Source organism: Nerophis ophidion, linkage group LG14 (genome assembly GCF_033978795.1).
Source record: "Nerophis ophidion isolate RoL-2023_Sa linkage group LG14, RoL_Noph_v1.0, whole genome shotgun sequence".
NCBI lineage: Eukaryota > Metazoa > Chordata > Actinopteri > Syngnathiformes > Syngnathidae > Nerophis > Nerophis ophidion.
Genome location: NC_084624.1, coordinates 16,670,390 through 16,689,993, shown reverse-complemented (window position 1 = coordinate 16,689,993; position 19,604 = coordinate 16,670,390). Strand labels below are relative to the sequence as shown.

The 19,604-nt window shown below is 40.4% G+C and overlaps 1 protein-coding gene across 4 annotated transcripts in view; it reads left to right on the top strand.

Moving 5' to 3' along the window:
- spire2 (spire-type actin nucleation factor 2) overlaps nucleotides 1-19,254 on the top strand; it is a 102,892-nt gene extending 83,638 nt beyond the window's left edge. The window contains exons 12-17 of one of the 4 annotated variants that reach the window (XM_061919982.1): nucleotides 6,696-6,763; nucleotides 14,878-14,905; nucleotides 17,874-17,971; nucleotides 18,104-18,154; nucleotides 18,230-18,304; nucleotides 18,390-19,254. In XM_061919982.1, coding sequence (XP_061775966.1) covers nucleotides 6,696-6,763; nucleotides 14,878-14,905; nucleotides 17,874-17,971; nucleotides 18,104-18,154; nucleotides 18,230-18,304; nucleotides 18,390-18,480 — 411 coding nt within the window. In that variant the 3' untranslated portion in view covers nucleotides 18,481-19,254. Of the gene's footprint in view, nucleotides 1-6,695; nucleotides 6,764-14,877; nucleotides 14,906-17,873; nucleotides 17,972-18,103; nucleotides 18,310-18,389 lie in introns of those variants that run through there. The other 3 variants (XR_009809550.1, XM_061919981.1, XM_061919983.1) reach the window with 3 other exon arrangements.
- Nucleotides 19,255-19,604: the final 350 nt, after the last annotated feature.

Sequence of the window (19,604 nt, the reverse complement as noted above, 5' to 3'; positions counted from 1 at the left end):
AAGTCAGTGCTCCGGCGTCGAGATGAGCAGATAGGTGTTTAGCAGGTGAGCAGCTGACATCGTACACTCCCCAAATTATAAAAAACACTTCCCAGTCACAACTGTTACAAACATCACTACAAGCCCGTTGACCTTCTAGAAACTTAAACTGCAGTTCAGCTCTCTCATTATTATAGTGTTCCCAATGTTAAAAGGATAAAGCTATTGTTTACAAATTTGGTAAACAAATAACCAAAAAATGTATATATTTTTTTTTCTTACTGTACCGAAAATGAACCGAACCGTGACCTCTAAACCGAGGTACGTACCGAACAAAACATTTTGTGTACTGTTACACTCCTAACGTTTATATTTTATACAGAAATGACACACTTATTTTTAGTTGGTCACATTTTTTATTGTGTAATAAACACCAACAGGCTCCCGCGCCCCTCGCCACCCTGAGACGGACAAGCAGTAGAAAATAGATGGATGGATATAAATACAGTTTGTATAGAGGGCTTTTTGATGTTTTCTACATTTCCCACAATGCATTGCCGTTGGCCATATTAGAATGTTTCGTTTGTAAACACACTAAATGCTGCCTGACAACACGATGTCCACGGGGTTTTTACAGATAAACACAAACGTCATGAACCCATCCGTACACAAAGCGTCATAGCGTTTTAGACTTTATCCCAAATTCACAAAGTCTACCTGGGAGACATCGGAGAAGATGTGGTGGTCTCTGCTCCTCTCAGACTTATTGATCTTGTACGCATCCTTGCATCCAATTATTTCGATTATTTGCATTTATTTATTTATAATTACGGCTGTTTGCTTCTTACAACGACGAAGGCACTTTTTATCTAAAGATTCACAATATTTCTCCTTCGCTTCACAGCCATGGAATAGTTGGGGAAAGTACGTATAGCGCTATCGTGAACGATGATGCCAGCCTTTTAATATGGCCAACGGCAATGCATTTTGGGATACCTCAGCCAAAAATCTAAAGCCATCTTTATATAATAAGTCATTTACAAACCCCGTTTTCATATGAGTTGGGAAATTGTGTTAGATGTAAATATAAACGGAATACAATGATTTGCAAATCATTTTCAACCCATATTCAGTTGAATATGCTACAAAGACAACATATTTGATGTTCAAACTGATAAACATTTTTTTTTTGCAAATCACTAACTTTTGAATTTGATGCCAGCAACACGTGGCAAAGAAGTTGGGAAAGGTGGCAATAAATACCAGAGGTGGGACCAAGTCATTGTTTTGCAAGTCACAAGTAAGTCTCAAGTCTTTGACCTCAAGTCTCGAGTCAAGTCCCGAGTCAATACAGGCAAGTCCGAGTCAAGTCCAAAGTCAATACTGGAAAGTCTCAAGTCAAGTCCCAAGTCCTGCATTTTGGGTTTCGAGTCATTTCAAGTCTTTTAACCACAGACTAATATATGTACACAGATCGTGTATGCTTTTAAAACGCTGTATGTATTTATTATTTTAAAAAAACAGTAATGACATTGCACTTCATAATAGCACTATTAACCAGTTATTCTAAACATTTAACTCATTCCTTTACAGTATAAACACATTTGAAAAAACAAGTGCAACTGTACTTACTTGCACAAAAGTGTTAACATTGTATTTCCATGGAATATTGCATTGTAACTAGTTCCACAGCAGTTTATATCATGTTGTTACCTTATCTCATTGATCTCATCTCATACTGTATGTGTTTGTGTGCGTACACATGAAAAACAACAAATACATGAACATAACAATGAACAGTGCTGTACTTGTTAGATGTCAGGGCTCTATGAAATATGTACACATATTCTTAATATAGTATGCATTTTAACTGACCTTTATTTGACTATGTTTGTCTTTTTGTAGGTGGCTAAAATATGTGGTGCTGCTGACCGCCGTCTAACGTTACATTACTGTGTGTGATACATTCACTAATGTAACGTTATGTGTAGGTACCTCATGCAACCCTGCTTAAAAAAAATATCACTTGACAAAAAGTATGAATAAGGTAGCAAACTGCAGTGGACGCAACAGATTGCCGTGTTTGCAATGACGTTATAACCATAGACATCTTCTAAGTAGACGCAGAATTGGCTGCTGTGACGCAAGCAATTTGCCGCCATCTTGAAGTGGTGATAAGGAGCCAGCAAGCAGCCTAAACTGACAGTTGACAGGTAGAAAACAAAGATGCTGGGCTGGTATTCAGCGTTTTCCTGCTCAATTGAGCGGACTGTTGAAAATAGGAATTGGAGGATTACTTTTCACAAGTAAGATTTAACATTAACATACTATTGGTTGTATTTTGTGAAAAGAATATTACCACAGAGTTAAGCAGGAGCAAAGAACTACAATATTTGTATGTGAAAATCACAAAGAAATCTTCTGGGGGAGGATGACCCCCTTACAGGTATTTGGTTTACAAATTCACCAGCCGCCATTGATTATGATGCATTCTCACTTTATTGTAACCACAGATAAGTCTTCAAGTAACAATATTCAAATACTAACTTTATTTCAGTTAAAACCACCAATCTGTTTAACTGGATTCAGAATAAAACAAAATTCAGTTTTATTTAACGAAGTGGCAAAGACTTTCAGGTGTTTATATATGTTCAATCACTGTAAACATGATCATTTAAAGGAAGAATGTAATAGAAAATATCAATACAAAGTGTCAAGACAGAATAAACTCTCTGCTGTTGCAGCAACAGAGATAAAGTCTATATCAGTGGTTCTCAACCTTTTTTCACTGATGTACCCCCTGTGAACATGTCTTTAATTCAAGTACCCCTAATCAGAGCAAAGCATTGTTGATTGAAAAAAGAGATAAAGAAGTAAAATAAAGCACTATGTCATCAGTTTCTGATTTATTAAACTGTATAACAGTGCAAAATATTGCACAATTGTAGTGGTCTTTCTTGAACTATTTGAAAAAAAAAGATGTAAATATAACTAAAAACTTGTTGAAAAATAAACAAGTGATTCAATTATAAATAAAGATTTCTACACATAGAAGTAATCATCAACTTAAAGTGCCCTCTTTGGGGATTTTAATAGAGATCCATCTGGATTCAGCAACTTCATTCTAAACATTTGTTCACAAAAAATACATCTTTAGCATCAATATTAATGGAACATGTCCAAAAAAATCTAGCTGTCAACACTGAATATTGCATTGTTGCATTTCTTTTCACAGTTTATGAATTTACAATCATATATTGTTGGAGTATTTTTCAATAAATATATTTATGAAGGATTTTGAATTGTTGCTACTTCTAGAATATTTAAAAAATATATCATGTACCCCTTGGCATACCTTCAAGTACCCCCATTTGAGAACCTCTGGTCTATAGGTCCGTAAAATATATAGATATCTAATGTATTCATACATTGTTTATGTAGGATATACACATGTATATACAACCTAATCATATTGTTTCTTCAACTTCAAAATAGCTGACTGTTTTTTCCCCTTCTCTGGGATTATATTCCCAGTTTTGATCTCAGACGTCTGGTCACTTATAGCATATAAGAATATTCTATTTCTGTTAAGCAAATTATGAACACGCCAAGACATGTGTCCTTTATCATAGTTACACGAATGACAAAAAAGCGTGTGAATATAAGTGGTATTCAGTGAGGTTATATGAATTAAATGCGCTGACAGTTCATTGTTCCTGCCAAATGAATTGCACTGAGTGGAGCGGATCACCACTCCAAGATGGCGGCCCCGCATCTCGTTTGCGGCAATAGGCAGTAGCGCTCGATGCTGCGTACCCTTATAAGATGTCTATGGTTCTAATGTCAGCAGTGAGTTTACAGCCTCACTGATTTAACTACACAGCAAATAAAAGTCACGTTACTCAGCCAATAAACGTTAGCTTACATTCAAAACGTACCCTTCTTTGTGCAACTTCAAATGTCGAACGAAGTTGTAAATTGATGCGTCTCCGTCTGTAATCTTCCAACCGCATGTTTTGCATACGGCAATTCCTGTTTTGTTGACCAAGTCATAGTTTTAATTCCCGAACGAAACACTTTATGGCATAATTTTCTTCACTTATTCTTCTGTTGTTTGAAAGCTCTTCTCCGTTGGTTTTCCTGCAATTTAATTGGGTGAATGCTGTGTGATTAAAACAACGTGGATGTAATTAGATTGGCTGTTGGACTGACAGGTAGCGCACAGGCTGTCATCGCACACACGCTGACACACTTCCGTACACAATGGAAGATACGGAGCGCTCCTGAATAACTTTTTAATCGTTGGGTTTTGGGGAAAGTAACAAGTCATGTCAAGTCAAAAAGCTCAAGTCCAAGTCAAGTCACAAGTCACTGATATTAAAGTCTAAGTCGAGTTGCAAGTCTTTTTACATTTTGTCAAGTCGAGTCTAAAGTCATCAAATTCATGACTCGAGTCTGACTCGAGTCCACACCTCTGATAAATACTGATAAAGTTGAGGAATGATCATCAAACACTTATTTGGAACATTCCACAGGCGTGCAGGCTAAATGGGAACAGGTGGGTGCCATGATTGGGTATAAAAACCGCTTCCCAAAAAATGCTCAGTCTTTCACAAGAAAGGATGGAGCGAGGCACACCCCTTTGTCCACAACTGCGTGAACAAATAGTCAAACAGTTTAAGAACAACGTTTCTCAAAGTGCAATTGCAAGAAATTTAGGGATTTCAACATCCACGGTCCATCGGCCTATCATCTATCACGGTCTATCATCAAAAGGTTCAGAGAATCTGGAGAAATCATTCCAAGTAAGCGGCATGGCCGGAAACCAACATTGAATGATCGTGACCTTTGATCCCTCAGACGGCACTGTATCAAAAACCGACATCATTCTCTAAAGGATATCACCACATGGGCACATGAACACTTCAGAAAACCACTGTCACTAAATACAGTTTGACGCTACATCTGTAAGTGCAAGTTAAAGCTCTACTATGCAAAGCGAAAGCCATTTATCCACAACATTCAGAAACGCCCCCGGCTTCTCTGGGCCCGAGATCATCCAAGATGTACTGATGCAAAGTGGAAAAGTGTTCTGTGGTCTGATGAGTCCACATTTCAAATTGTTTTTGGAAATATTCGACATTGTGTCATCCGGACCAAAGGGGAAGCGAACCATCCAGACTGTTATCGACACAAAGTCCAAAAGCCAGCATCTGTGATGGTATGGGGGTGCATTAGTGCCCAAGGCATGGGTAACTTACACATCTGTGAAGGCACCATTAATGCTGCAAGGTACATACAGGTTTTGGAACAACATATGCTGCCATCTAAGCGCCGTCTTTTTCATGGACCTGCTTATTTCAGCAAGACAATGCCAAGCCACATTCAGTACGTGTTACAACAGCGTGGCTTCGTGAAAAAAGAGTGCGGGTACTTTCCTGGCCCGCCTGCAGTCCAGACCTGTCTCCCATCGAAAATGTGTTGGCGCATTATGAAGCGTAAAATACGACAGCGGAAACCCCGGGCAGTTGAACGACTGAAGCTCTACATAAAACAAAAATGGGAAAGAATTCCACTTTTAAAGCTTCAACAATTCGTTTCCTCAGTTCCCAAACGTTTATTGTGTTGTTAAAAGAAAAGGTGATGTAACACAGTGGTGAACATGCCCTTTCCCAACTACTTTGGCACAATTTGCAGCCATGAAATTCTAAGTTAATTATTATTTGCAAAAAATAGTTTATGAGTTTGAACATCAAATGTCTTCTTTGTTGTGCATTCAATTGAATATGGGTTGAAAAGGATTTGCAAATCATTGTATTCTGTTTATATTTACATCTAACACAATTTCCCAACTCCTATGGAAAATGGGGTTTAATTTACTTCAATAACTGATATAATTGGGTTTGATAACTGTGTGTGCGCGTGCGCCTGTGCGTGTTTTTCTACCTTTCTTTAGACATCAACAAGGAAAAGTACCTTCCATATGAGGACCGGTGAAAAGTTAGGACCGTAATCATGGTCCATTGGTACAGCGGAGAGTGGTTGAGAGAGTGGCCGTGCCAACAACCTGAGGGTTCCTTGTTCAATCCCCACCTTGTACCAACCTATACATGTCTGTTGTGTCCTTGAGCAAGACACTTCACCCTTGCTCCTGATGGTTCGTGGTTAGGGCCTTGCATGGCAGCTCCCGCCATCAGTGTGTGAATGTGTGTGTAAATGGGTGAATGTGGAAATAGTGTCAAACTGCTTTGAGTACCTTGAAGGTAGAAATGCGCTATACGGGTATAATCTAATAGAGAATGTCTCACTTGCACCCCTGGCGGTGATATCTACCAAAAGGAGGGATATTTCTAATTGACTATGTGTCTGTTTTTAATGTGACCCCCCCCCCTGGTCAACATATGAAATAACAAGTGTGTGTAAGAAATTTGAAATGTGCCCCCTTTGGCCAAAATTTTTTTAAAAATATGTATACAGAGACATACTGTATAAAGTAAACAATGAAGATTAAAAACCAATTGCAAACAAAAAATCCCCCAAATAACTAACTAAAAGCTTACCTTTCTATATTTGCATAGTTTGTATATTTTATTAATGGTGTAAATACAAATATTTAATTATCTAGAAAGGGTGATCCTAAAGAGGTAGGCATTTTTCACAGCTCTTAAGAAGCTAACAAATACAAGAATGTGTGTGTGTGTGTGTGTGTTTTGCAGGTTTGCTGTTGCTGCAGAGTCAAGTTTCCTCTTTTCTCTTGGCCATCTTCCTGCTTGCTGTGCAAAAGGTAAGAGTTTTTTCATGCTTGTTGACGTTTTTAGTGAATGATTTTACAATGTATTTACGAGCAGACAGTCAGGAAAGTTGTATCCTCGTAAAAAGATAATCATGATAATGTTTTTATTATTATCGTACATATATTTAATAGCAGACACGAGTACAAGCAGATACTTTATTGATCATACCAGTATACTTACTAGTGGATAAGAGTAATAAATCATTAAAAATAAATCATTTGATGTTCTTGTACTTATAAAAAAGTACATATTTTTAGCAGTAGATAAGAGTGAATTACTTTTTGTAATAGAAGAAGAAAATGTATGGATGCGCCGATTAGTCACCATTTAGTAATTCCCAGTTTCTGTAAAAATGTGTTGTGATTGCCATTGCCGATTTAATTTATTTTAATGCTGATCCCATCTGGCTGACACTCCACTGAGCTGATAATAATCTCCTTCATTACAGCCAAAGAACTGCATTTTCTAAATTACTTAACGGTATATTACTACTGGAGGACTAATGTAACAGCAACTGTTGTTGTGTCAGCACTGTTGCAGCCAATACATAAAATGTAAGAGGGGGCGGATCAATGCACAGATCGATGGAGGTTCTTTCTCCTCTTGCTCCCCGCCTTGATCTTCGATGACAGCAGAGCTCTCTTGTTTTCTTACTGCTGGGCCAGGGTGTAAAGCAGTTGGGTGCCTGCTACTGTTGCACTCTTTGCACTGCACAGTTCTATCACAGTCTTTGGCAAAGTGTCTTGTTGAGGCGCAACACTTGAACCAGATGTGTTTTTCTTTAAGGTAGGATATCCGCTCCTCTAAACTCTTGTTGCGGAAGCCATGACATGTTCTTAGGGGTTGTGGCTTATTATGTAAAGGACACACTCTGTCTGGATCTTAAACCCTTGTATCTTCCTTGTTTTGTTTTCCTGCATCTGCTTTGGACACATCAGTTTTCCTTGCGGACACAGATTGTTTGATTTCTTTCTGTAGTTTATCTGTCCTGTTTGAACCACCCATGGTAAGCTCAGCAAAGCAAGGGTCATTTCGTATCTTTGCTTGGTCTTGAATAAACTGTACAAAGACGTGAAAAGGAGGATATCAAACCTGAAAGTCTTCCTTATATTTCGAGCCAAATGAGATCCACTTCTCCCGAAGGGAGCTTCTGAGCTATAGGATTGACTCCCCGGGTTGTGTTGAGGTAAGACAGTCCATGTAAGAATCCATCTCTTCTTGCTGCTTCCAGCTGTAGCAATAGATCTCCTAGCTCCTGTAATTTTTGGTTATCCTTATTTGCAATCCTTGGAAATTCCTCTATCCTCTTCAACATAGCATCTTCAATGACTTCAGGTGACCCATAGCATTCCTTCAGCCTCCTCCACAACATTAAAAGTCCTTAATTAGCGTGATGGATGTGGACTGAACAGATTCGTTTGGCCAACTCTGCAGACTTTGGTCCCAGCCACATGGACAGTAAACTTTACTCCTCTCTGGGGCTGAGGTTCATGTCACCAATGGCATTGATGAAGGAAGCGTTCCATGCCCAGTAGTTCTCAGGTCTATCATCAAACATCAGGAGACCAGTGGAAACTATTTCTTTGCAAATGAGGTATTTGGCTAAGTATAATTGATCACGTGAGGGCATGTAGTTAAATGCACCTTGGTCTTGGGAAGGTGCGAAGTGAAGTTGCTGGGGGTAACATCTTTCTTGAGGGAATTTCACTGGACTTCCAGGGCTTTGTCGGCTGTGGGTGGGGGGTCTGCTCTGGCGTTTTCCTTGCCATGTGTGCAACGAACAAAAAGAGTTGCTTTTTTCTGCAAAACTGCATACATCCATACCGTGCATTTCCATATCACTGTTGTCCATGTTCTGCTGGCGCTCTGGTGAATAAACAGCTTCTTGTTTTGGATGCCGGAGTTGTTGCTGACTATGATCGACAGAATGTTGTTGCACATATTCACTAGTGCGTTGCTTTGAGGAATAGGGAGCCAAACCTGTTACACTTTGCCTTGAAGGTTGTCCAACTTTATCCTCATAAGCTTCTAAGACTTCAGCCTCAGCGCATGCTGATTCAGCAGCAACCTGTAACTTTAGCGCGTCAAGGTTAGCTTGTAGTTCAGTTGCTCTACATTGCTGTTCCGCTTTAATCCGTACCTGCTCGATTAGCATGTCTACTTGTCTTTGAGCAAATGTAGCCTTGAGTCTTGCAGCTTGTGCTCTGCCTCTTGCTCTGACAGCAAAACTGTGTGATGAATAGGTAGAGCTGCCAGAGTGATTAGTAGGACTGGGGCGTTCAGAAGGTGCACCTCAATCTTCTGGTTTAGGGCTTTGATCATCCGTGATAGGTTGTTGAATGTCTTTCTGGTCTGCAGTTGTAATGGCTCACTTTCCTTTGAAAGCAGACTGAATGTTAAACCTTTTTACTATTCTGCTCTTGCTTTTTGCTGGTTAGCTTAGCAGATAGCTAACATGATGAAAACAGAGTCCCAAGCCTCTGTAGTGTAGTTTAGGCCTTTTTCATGAAGGATCAATCATATATTTTGTAAAACTGTGAACAAAAACACATAAACAAACATTTTACATTTAGCATATCTCTATATACAACATACATGTGTATATAGCTATATAAACCAATATCGAAGTCTGCTATGTAACACATTTAACATCCAAACCAACAAAATGCTGCCAGTAATTAGCTTTCAACAACGGGCACAAATATCTTACTAAAGCAGTCTTAAACTGAAAGTGCACAAATAATGTGTCACAATTTTCATATGTATGTTGCATTCACATAATCTTACAGTTTTAGACCTTCAAAGTCTTCAAAGTCAAAAAGAAAGCTTAAAGCCTGCAGTGAGTGTTGTTTGTCTGACATCGGCTCTCAATTGCTCTCTGAAACACACCCACACTCTAAGCTGGCAACGGCAAAACAGGAGGGTCAAAATAGAACACAAACTGCAAATCTGAGTTCCACCACTAGGTTTCTTAGAAAATAACACTGTGGGGCATAACAATTGTAATTTTTGTCTGTTTTGATGATCGCATGAACAAATTAGATTCATGGGCACATATGAAAAAAACTTTTATTGAAAAAATACCTTAATATGCAATATAACACAATTTTTCAGGTTTGTTTTGAACATTTTATTCCAGCTTCTTAATTTTTATTTTCTAATGTCAAATAGAATGTAACATAATAATAATAATGAAAAAAACTAGCGCTGCTCATGTAACAGTTGTTTACATCAGATTAATCACCCTCTAGAACTGTAATTAATCCTGATTATTATTTGCTTGAATAAAGAAAATACCCCAATACAGTTGTGATTAAAATGATTCAACCCCCACACAATTTTGGTGTTCTAGCAAGTTGGACATTTATTCCATATTTTGTTGATAGTCATATCAAATAAAGATGTGTCAAATAGACAAATGCAACTTAAATTGTAACACTGTATTTTACCAAATAATAAAAAAGGACATTTTTCTTAATATCTCATTGACAAAAGTATTCAACCCCCTAGTTACATGCGTCTTTAGTACTTAGTAGACACCTTTGGCAGTAATGACATCCTTCAAACGTGATACATAACCGGACACAAGTTTCTTGCAACGATCTACAGGTATTTTAGCCCATTCCTCTTGGGCAAAGGCCTCCAGTTCATTCATATTCTTGGGCTTGCGTGCTGCAACTGCCTTCTTCAAGTCCCACCACAGGTTTTCTATAGGATTTAGGTCTGGCAACTGTGAAGGCCACTCCAGAGTCTTCCAGCCCTTCTTCTGCAACCAAGGTCCAACGTCTCCCAAGCCTCAGCTTCGTCACTGACTTCAAGACATTTGCAGCTAATATAGCCTGGTAGGAAATAGAATTCATGATGCCTTGAACGCGCTGGAGATTCCCGCTACCTGAGACAGAGAAACAGCCCCAGAGCATGATTGACCCCCCACCATGCTTAACAGTAGGAAAGGTGTTCTTTTCTTTGTAAGCTTCATTTTTTTCTCCTCCAGACATAACGTTGATTCATAGGCCCAAAGAGTTCCAGTTTTGTCTCATCACTCCATAGAATAGTTTCCCAAAACATTTGGGGTTTGTCCAGATTATTTTTGGCATACTGGAGTCTATTTTTCTTGCGCCTGGTAGTCAGAAGTGGGGTGCGCCTGGGAGTTCTGGCATGGAGGCCTTCATCTCGTAGTACGCGCCTTATTGTCTGGGACGAAACCTGCGTTCCCCCCTCTGCAATGTCCTGTTGTAGTTCCTCAGCTGCTACCCGGGGGGTTTTCACCACTGTATGCTTCAAATACTGGACAGCAGTTGCACACATCATCCTCTTTCTACCACGACCAGATAGTGTTTCCACTGTGCCTTTAGCTTTAAACTTGCGAATTGTGCTCCCAACTGTGTCTCTTGGAATGTGTAATGTCTTTGCTATTTTCTTGTATCCATATATTTTCTTGTGAAGAGAAATTACCTCCTCTCTTGACTTCTTTGACCACTCCCTGGACTTCACCATGTTGCAAATTACACCATTGACCGTCTACAAGAAGCTGAGCGTCAGTGTTTTTCAATCAGTTTAATTGTTCCTCGTTATGGTTCTAATGACATCTACAGGTGTTTTTAACACCTGATTGAAAAGACCTTATACAAATTCTGTTCTTAAGTTATAATCTTCAAGGGGTTGAATGATTTTGTCAATGAGATATTAAGAGAAATGACACTGTTTGGTATGTTACAAAATATAATGTAATTGAAGTTGCATTTGTCTATTTAGTGCATCTTTATTTGATATGACTATGAACAAAATACGGAATAAATGTCCAACTTGCTAAAACACCAAAATTGTGTGGGGGTTGAATAATTTTGATCACAACTGTTTTTGGATACAAATGCAATTTGGTAGTCAAAAGGACATACAGGATTTTTTTTTTTTTAATATTTACTGAATTGCATGTCATTGATCTGTTCAAAACTGGGTGAGAGTAAGTACAGTAAAAATTAAGTGCACATTTTGAAATTGTTTGCGATATAATTGCAAACAAGGTATAGTTACTAATCGATAATGTTGTAGACATAAACAACTTAACATAGTGCACCATTTCAATCTGCATTTACTCGTCTTTAGAGTAACCAGCTGTAGAAACAAATAAGTTTGTTTGCAACTTCAGATGACAAAGTTGATCTATTTTGTGGCACAATGCGACCCCAGCTCGTTGTGATTACTTACAAATGTCCAATGTTCTCCAGTAAGCAAAATAAGTTCACATGAGCCAGTAGTTGCAACTTGATGTTTTTGTTTGGGTAGTACAGTCGGTTTATACTTGTTGTTAGTGTGCCTCTTCAAAGTATTCTACAACGTGACATCTTTTTGCAGGACTTGTTCTTTGCAGATGTTAAGTGGTTTACATGCAGTGGCTGTGTTTTTAGCAAAGGCATATGTTTAACTTAACTTTGCTACTTTTTTGACCAACATTGACGCAGGTAAACAGCCAGAGCACCGTTCTCCTATGTTGTTGTCGATGGAGCTAGCATTTATGCTATCGACGCCATCCTTGAGTACTTGTTTCGCTTTAAGATGGTATTTTAAAGTTGATGTGCACCGATGATTAGAACGTTCTTTGCTGCAATACCGACAAGTTACCTTAGTTTGATCTAAAGTTCTGTTTTGAAGCAAAATTGGCCACCTTTGTGATTAATCTTCATTCATATGTGATAAAGAGATAATTTATTTGTAATAATCAAATGCATACATCAATGTAAGCATTGATGTATGCAGGGAAATCCTAAATTAAAAATACTCAAATAAATGGAGACAATACAACTGCGTAGGAAGATTGTTCTACTTACAGTGTGGCAAAAAAGTATTTAGTCAGCCACCGATTGTGCAAGTTCTCCCACTTAAAATGATGACAGAGGTCTGTAATTTTCATCATAGGTACACTTCAACTATGAGAGACAGAATGTAAAAAAAAAATCCAGGAATTTTAAAGAATTTATTGGTAAATTATGGTGGAAAATAAGTATTTGCTCACTTCAAACAAGGAAGATCTCTAACTCTCACAGACATGTAACTTCTTCTTTAAGAAGCTCTTCTGTCCTCCACTCGTTACCTGGTGAATGACCTGCAGAGAGCTGGGACCAAAGTAACAATGGTTACCATCAGTAACACACTACGCCGACAGGGAATGAAATCCTGCAGTTCCAGACGTGTGCCCCTGCTTAAGCCAGTGCATGTCCAGGCCTGTCTGAAATTTGCCAGAGAGCACATGGATGATACAGCAGAGGATTGGGAGAATGTCATGTGGTCAGATGAAACCAAAATAGATTTTTTTGGTATAAACTCAACTTGTTGTGTTTGGAGAAACAAGAATAGAGTTTCATCCCAAGAATACCATACCTACTGTGAAGCATGGGGGTGGAAACTTTATGCTTCGGGGCTGTTTTTCTGCTAAGGGGACAGGACGATTGATCCGTGTTAAAGGGGAACATTATCACCAGACCTATGTAAGCGTCAATATATACCTTGATGGTGCAAAAAAAAAAGACCATATATATTTTTAACCGATTTCCGAACTCTAAATGGGTGAATTTTGGCGAATTAAACGCCTTTCTGTTTATCGCTCATGTGGTGATGACGTCAGAACGTGACGTCTCCGAGGTAATACAGCCGCCATTTTCATTTTCAACACATTACAAACACCAGGTCTCAGCTCTGTTATTTTCCGTTTTTCGACTATTTTTTGGAACTTTGGAGACATCATGCCTCGTCGGTGTGTTGGAGGGTGACTAACAGGGAGGGATTCAAGTTGCACCACTGGCCCGAAGATGCAAAAGTGTCTGCCGCCAGACCCCCATTGAATGTACCAAAGTGTCTCCACATTTTACCGGCGATGACAGACATGGCACAGAGATGTATGGATAACCTGCAGATGCATTTGCAACGATAAAGTCAACGAAATCATAAAGGTGACTTTTGTTGATGTTGACTTATGTGCTAATCAGACATATTTGGTTGCGGCGTGACTGCCAGCTAATCGATTCTGCTAACCTGCTACGCTAATCGATGCTAACATGCTATTTACCGGCGCTGCTAAAGCAGACATGGCACAGAGATGTATGGATAACCTGCAGATGCATTTGCAACTATATTACGTTTTCTTCCACCCACATTTAATGCGAAAAAAACACTTACCAATCGAAGGATTTAAGTTGCTCTAGTGTCAAGAGATGCGAAAGTCCTGATCGTTTGGTCCGCACATTTTACCGGCGATGCTAACGCAGCTATTCGGCCATGCTATGGCTATGTATAGCGTCAATAGCTATTCGCTCAATAGCTTCAGTTTCTTCTTCAATACTTTCATACTCCAACCATCCGTTTCAATAAATGCGTAATCTGTTGAATCGCTTAAACCGCTGAAATCCGAGCCTGAATCCCAGCTAATGTCGCTATATCTTGCTGTGCTATTCGCCATTGTTTGTTTACATTGGAAGCACTGTATAACGTCACCGGGAAATGGATAGTTGCATCGCAAATAGCGAAAATCAAGCACTTTAAAGCTTTTTTTAGGGCTATTCCCTGACTGGTAAAATTTTGAAAAAAAATTCAAAAAATCCAACAAGCCACCTGGAACTGATTTTTATTGTTTTTAACCCTTTTGAAATTGTGATAATGTTCCCCTTTAAGGAAAGAATGAATGGGGCCATGTATCGTGACATTTTGAGCCAAAACCTCCTTCCATCAGTGAGAGCTTTGAATGGTTGACCAAATACTTATTTTCCACCATAATTTACAAATAAATTCTTTAAAATTCCTACAATGTGAATTCCTGGATTTTTTATTCACATTCTGTCTCTCACAGTTGAAGTGTACCTATGATGAAAATTACAGACCTCTGTCATCATTTTAAGTGGGAGAACTTGCACAATCGGTGGCTGACTAAATACTTTTTTGCCCCTCTGTACACATTTGGTTGGAGTCAGGATGGATTTGAGTGAAAATGCCATCTGTAGATATGTGAACATCTTTTGTCCATGTCCAATATGAAGCATGCACAACTTCTTTTGACTTTGTTTATTTAGTGTCGGTAATAACATTTTCATTTACCATTTCTTTGTGTTTTCAGACCAGCGTGTGCTGCTTGCAGTGCAAAGGTAACCACTTGCATCTCCACACAGCAAAATACAGTGCACACTCACTGTTGTCCTGATGCACACTTAGCAGCCTTCTTGGCAATGTAGCAGAAGGGGGAGGAGCTAAATGGTGTGGTTGCAATTTACATTTAAAGGCCTACTGAAATGAGATTTTCTTATTTAAACGGGGATAGCAGGTCAATTCTATGTCTCACACTTGATAATTTCGCGATATTGCCATATTTTTGCTGAAAGGATTTAGGAGAGAACATCTACGATAAAGTTTGCAACTGGAGAAAAGCCCTGCCTCTACCGGAAGTCGCAGACGATGACGTCACATGTTGAGGGCTCCTCACATATTTACATTGATTTTAATGGGAGCCTCCAACAAAAAGTGCTATTCGGACCGAGAAAACGACAATTTCCCCATTAATTTGAGCGAGGATGAAAGATTTGTGTTTGAGGATATTGATAGCGGCGGACTAGAAAAAAAAAAATAATAATAATAATTAAAAAGAAAAAAAACGCGATTGCTATTGCGTTGCATTGAGACAGATTTATATGTTTTTAATGACATTTACTAGGATAAATCTGGGAAATCCCTTATCTTCCTATTGTGTTGCTCGTGTTTTAGTGAGTTTAACAGTACCTGATAGTCGGAAGTGTATGTCCACGCCCGGGTGTTGACGCGTAGTGTCTCAGGAAGTCGACGGCAGCTGTACGGGAGGCACAAGCTCAGCTGATATCCGGTAAGTGGCGACTTTTTAACCACAATTTACTCACCGAAACCTGCTGGTTGACAAGTGGTCTGGATCCATGTCCGCTGTGATCCATAGGAAAGTTTCAACTCCGTGAATTTTAAACAAGGAATCACCGTGTGTTTGTGTGGCTAAAGGCGAAAGCTTCCCAACTCCATCTTGCTACTTTGACCTCTCCAATATTAATTGAACAAATTGCAAAAGATTCAGCAACACAGATGTCCCAAATACTGGGGGGTTTCAGTAGGCCTTTGAAAAAAAGAGAAAGTAAAGGAGTGTACAACTACAGCAGGGGTCGGCAACCCGCGGCTCCGGAGCCACATGCGGCTCTTTGGCAACTCTGATGCGGCTCAGTTGCATAATCGCCTACCCCCCAGATTGTTGAGGGGAGATTCCGGAATTCAATGCCTCTCCCGGACATCACCCGGAGTCAACATTCTCCAATTTTCACTCGGACTACAATATTAAAGGCGTGCCGTGATGATATTACTCTTAACGTCGTTTTGAACGTCATCGCGCCCGCCATTCACGTAATGCTGTTGGCGTCCTCTTGAACGTCATCACGGCCGCCATTCACGGAATGCTATTTGCGTGCCGACCGGACACATGCATTTCGCTGCTTCTATCAGCACATGTATGAGATTGCAAGGCATACTGGGTGACAAAGAGTACACTGGCGGTTGTGATATAAACAACTTTAACACTCCTACTAATATGCGCCACATTGTGAACCCACACAAAAGAAGAATGACAAACACATTTCGGGAGAAAATCCTCACAGTATCACAACATAAACCCAACACAACAAATACCCATAATCCTTTGCATCCATGACACTGCTTGACTATGTTATACACCCCGCGAGAACCATCACAGATGCTGGCTTTTGAACTTTGCGCCTATAACAATCCGAATGGTTCCTTTCCTCTTTGGTTTGGAGGACAAGACATCCGCAGTTTCCAAAAACAATTTGAAATGTAGACTCGTCAGACCACAGAACACTTTTCCACTTTGCATCAGTCCATCTTAGATGAGCTCGTGCCCAGCAAAGCCGGCGACGTTTCTGGGTGTTAATAAATGGCTTTGGCTTTGCATAGTAGAGTTTTAACCTGTACTTACAGATGTAGCGACCAACTGTTGTTACTGAAAGTGGTTTTGTAACATGTTCCTGAGCCCATGTGGTGATATCCTTTACACACTGATGTCGTGTTTTGATGCAGTACCGCCTGAAGGATTGAAAGTCACGGGCATTCTATGTTACGTGCAGTGATTTCTCCAGATTCTTTGAAACTTTTGATGATATTACAGACCGTAGATGGTGAAATCCCTAAATTCCTTGCAATATCTCTTTGAGAAATGTTGTTCTTAAACTGTTGGACAATTTGTTCACGCATTTTGTCGAAGAGAGGTGAACCTCACCCCATCTTTGTTTGTGAATGACTAAGCATTTCATGGAAGCTGCTTTTTTACCCAATCATGGCACCCACCTGCTCCCAATTAGCCAGTTCACCTATGGCAGGGGTCGGCAACCCGCGGCTCCGGAGCCACATGCGGCTCTTTGGCCACTCTGATGTGGCTCAGCTGCATAATCGCCGACCCCCCCGATTGTTACATGGGGATTCCGGAATTCGGTGCCTCTCCCGGACATCACCCGGGGTCAACATTCTCCGATTTTCACTCGGACTACAATACTGATGGCTTTACTTTTAACGACCTCTACAACATGTCATCGCGCCCGCCTTTACGCCATGCTATCTGCGTGCCGGCCGGACGCATGCATCTCGCTGCTTCTATCGTCACACGTACGAGATTGCAAGGCATACTGGGTGATACAGGTTACACTGAAGGTTGTGATATAAACAACTTTAACACTCTTACTAATATGCGCCACAACCTGAACCCACACCCAACAAGAATGACAAACACATTTCGGGAGAACATCTTCACAGTAACACAATATAAAAGCAACAGTTACCCAGAATCCCATGTATCCATGACTATCCAGGCTATATTATACACCCCCGCGCCTGCATCCCGTCCACCTCAACCTCCCCTCCGTGGAGGGGAGGGGTTTGGTGCTAGCGGGGTGTATAATATAGTACACACAGTTATTTGTGTACACACTAGTACTTTGAATCTTAATAAATCAGATCTAAGTGCACCAATTGTACTGAAAGTGTTTTTGTGAGCATGTCATTTTTTTAGTTGTGTGTTCCTTTCCTGCCCTGCAGATGAAGATTCCCTGCAAGAAGATGGCACATATTCCTGTGTACACTGTGGGTTTCCACAGCGCTCCGAAGAACCATCAACACAGAAGCAAAGTTTATAAGTGAGTATAAATTTGTTTTTTCATGACTAGTTCATGAACTAGTCAAAAAGAAGACTAATAAGAAATAGGAGCTAATAGTATTCAATAAGTACTATAGTAGGATTCAAAGTGTCACCACCTTCCTCCCTGCAGATCTCTGTGCAATCTGTCTCGCTGCTCCGTGGAGGAGGAGTTCCCCCACCTGTACGCTAATGGATGCACTCTCCGTGATGTTTGTGCTGACTGCACTAAATTTGTGGCTGATGTCATTTCGTCCAGCCGTCGAAGCCTGGACCTTCTCAACAACACCCCTAAAAGGGAGGCCAAGACTCTTCAAGGACTGTCGATCCCACCGTGAGAAACAGTCCCTGAATCTGGTGCCCTCAGCGACCTCCAGACCAGCAGCCAGGTCACATGACTCTCTATTGCTCTTCCGTAGGACTGTATTTGTTGATCAACTGCATCGTACCTGCACATACAGCATACTGTACATCCATGAGCAGACCGTTTATTTGCTGAGGTGGAGGTGAGTGACTGCTATGCAGCATGGAAACAAGCTAAGCAGCATGGTGGCTCGCGCCATGCAGGTTGCCTTATCATATTGACAATGTAAAATATAGTGAAAGCCAGTTGAATATGTGCTCATACACACCAGATATATTTTTCATCAATGGATGTAACTACTAGGGCTAATCCTAAACACTGCCCCTGACCCTACAGACTTTAACCTCGCACTGTAACCTTTGTAATCCCTAAACTGCAAACCCCTTCACCCTGCTCATCTTAATCCCCAGTCCTACGAACCTAAACCCCCAACCCTACAAACCTTAACTCAAAACCGTAACCCTTCTTACTGTAAACTAGGGGTGTCCAAATTACTGACCGTGGGCTAAGTGCGGTCCGCCGGCCTATTCAATTTGGTCCAAGCCGTCATAAATTCAACGAAACATTGATAAACTTTCAAATTAACATCAGGCGATTTCTGAATGCTACATATTTGCTTCCATCTTGTGGACAATGTGAGTAACCCTCTACCCCTCAACTTTAAACCCGACCCTCTCAGCCTATAACTCTTAACCTCTGAAGGCCGACACCCAGCCGTAACCAACTAACCCTTACTGCGGACTTTTCATCCGGCTGAAGAAGATTTCCAGCTTGACTTTGACAGTCAGTCGCTATGCAGGGAATGAAAGGGTTGGATCTTGGTGATGTGTAGCAACAATAATTTTTTAATTTGTCACTTCCATGCTCGCCCTTGTGTCTGCTAATGAAGCATTACCGCAATAAAGTACCAAAACACTTAGCATCTGTGTGTGTTCATGTTGCCTCATAAATCAATTCAAATTTTCTCATCGATATTTCAGGAATATTCCAGTGAGGGTTGGACTCCGCCAAGGCTGTTCTTTGTCACCGACTCTGTTAATAACTTTTATGGACAGAATTTCTAGGCGCAGTCAAGGCGTTGAGGGGATCCGGTTTAGTGGCTGCAGATGATTTGGTCCTGATGGCTTCATCTGGCCAGGATCTTCAGCTCTCACTGGATCGGTTCGCAGCCGAGTGTGAAGCGACTGGGATGGGAATCGGAACCTCCAAGTCCGAGTCCATGGTTCTCGCCCGGAAAAGGGTGGAGTGCCATCTTCGGGTTGGGTAGGAG